This window comes from Mastomys coucha, unplaced genomic scaffold, assembly GCF_008632895.1.
Source record: "Mastomys coucha isolate ucsf_1 unplaced genomic scaffold, UCSF_Mcou_1 pScaffold7, whole genome shotgun sequence".
NCBI lineage: Eukaryota > Metazoa > Chordata > Mammalia > Rodentia > Muridae > Mastomys > Mastomys coucha.
Genome location: NW_022196913.1, coordinates 65,940,918 through 65,942,894, shown reverse-complemented (window position 1 = coordinate 65,942,894; position 1,977 = coordinate 65,940,918). Strand labels below are relative to the sequence as shown.

Below are 1,977 nucleotides of genomic sequence, written 5' to 3'. Positions count from 1 at the left end.
CTGCCAGTGAATGGCCAAAGAGAACGTGGGCTTGGGTGTGTGCTTTCAGAGACTCCATGGAGAATCAAACAGATCACAAACAAGAAAAAATATATCCTAAGCATCACCAGCCCTCTGTGTTGGTAGAGTGGAGGTGGGTAGAAAAGTTGAAGAGGAAACAAGTCTCTTCTGGGTCTGTGTGTGTGTAGTGTTCTATGAGCTGAAAGGCTGCTGCTGTTCACAGAGTTGCAGCTGGTTTTTTGAAGACATCTCTTGCACTAACCCATAGACATAACTGTTTTCATTTTACAGGTGGAGATGCAGTAGCATATGATATGTCCCTATCAGGTTCTATGGGGAGTATTGACATAGAAATCCGGGAAGTACAGCATATAAAATCCCATTATAGACTTGCTATTTTACTCTTCTTTTTCTGTAGCTTTGGTTTCTTATTGGTTTTTTAAGTGTCATCACTCTTACATAGGTAGAGAGTGGAAATTTGGTTGCATAATCTAGTGGGCTAGATGGAAAGAATAGAAAATGATTCTTCCCACATTCTTTCTAGATAATATTTCACAACCTTTTAATAAAGAAGAGAGGGTTTAAAAACAAGCCCACTACTAACTATATATGAGAAAGGTATATAGTGAAATATGTCTCCAACTCTTGAGTTCACCTTGAAATTAAAACCCAAAAATATGTGATACAAGTGCTGGTTGGTAGAAATTATAAGTGATATCCTAAGACACTGATTCCTTACTTCCCATGGAGATCTGAAACAATATGTAGTACACCTAAAGTGTACTGAGTACATGAGTTCTACATACATGATTTTCATTTTTCAATGGGTCAAATATCCTCTACTGTGTGACTCGGTTCAAAGACATCCTCATCATTTTCTACAGTCTTTTGAAAAGTATTTGAAGGAAAAACACAAATTATTTTACTAACCATGTAGGGCTTAATTTCTCAGGACAATGTAAGAAGACATTTTTAAAGCACTGATGTATCCTCATTTCTCTTCATATGCAGCTTCAGACATGACTCCTGCTGTTTTCCTGGTCATCCTGTGCTTGGGAGTTGTGTCAAGTGCTTCAGCATTTGATCACAGTTTGGATGTCGATTGGGAAGAGTGGAAATTAAAATATGACAAATCATACAGTCTGGTTGGTATCCAAGAAAATGTCCAGAGAGGACCCAGGGAAAAAGTGTCTAGGCACATGAAGGATGATAGCCGCCCCACCACAAACACCACCACCTATAAGAGATTTCATAATAAACATCATTGTAAGAACAGGGTAGTCAGACTCTCTTTTCTACAGTATGTGAATGTGAGAACATAGTATCCAGAGATTCTTTCCTTGGCTTCTAATCACCTGCAACAGCAAGTCTGCAAGGTCAGCTTGTGCAGGAATTTAAATAGAGTGAACTGTCTTCCATCATATCCAGGAGGAAGAAGTCCTGAAGAGAGCAGTATGGGAAGAAAATGTAAAAAGGATTAGACTGCACAACATGGAGAATTCCCTGGGGTTGAATACCTACAGCATGGAAATAAATAACTTTGCTGACCTGGTGAGAGTGATATGGATTGCTTCACACTGCTTTTCTTGAGTGCTTTACATGAAGTGTTTCCTTTAATAATCATTTATATACTTTTTCTTGAAGACTGATGAAGAATTCAACGAATTGATTTCTGGTTTTACATTGCCAATTAATGACACAGTGAAAAGTCCCTGGAAACGTGCACTTTATAGTAATTCTCCTAAATCTTGGCATTGGCGAGACACTTTGCCCAAATCTGTTAATTGGCTAAAGGAAGGTTATGTATCTCGTGTGAAGAATCAGGTATGACAGTGTCACATGCCTTTCTCTTCGTCGTCGTCCTCCTCCTCCTCCTCCTCCTCCTCCTCTTCCTCCTCCTCCTCCTCCTCCTCCTAATCCTCTTCTTTTTTTTTCTTTTTTATGTTTGTTTGCTTGCTTGCTTTTTTTGAGACATTG

At 38.9% G+C, this 1,977-nt stretch overlaps 1 protein-coding gene across 1 annotated transcript in view; it reads left to right on the top strand.

The window, feature by feature from the left end:
* The first annotated feature begins 1,019 nt into the window (after positions 1-1,019).
* LOC116081903 (cathepsin Q-like) overlaps positions 1,020-1,977 on the top strand; it is a 4,525-nt gene continuing 3,567 nt past the window's right edge. The window contains exons 1-3 of the mRNA XM_031358634.1: positions 1,020-1,145; positions 1,429-1,551; positions 1,645-1,824. Of these exons, the coding sequence (XP_031214494.1) occupies positions 1,020-1,145; positions 1,429-1,551; positions 1,645-1,824 (429 nt within the window). The remainder of the gene's footprint in view (positions 1,146-1,428; positions 1,552-1,644; positions 1,825-1,977) is intronic.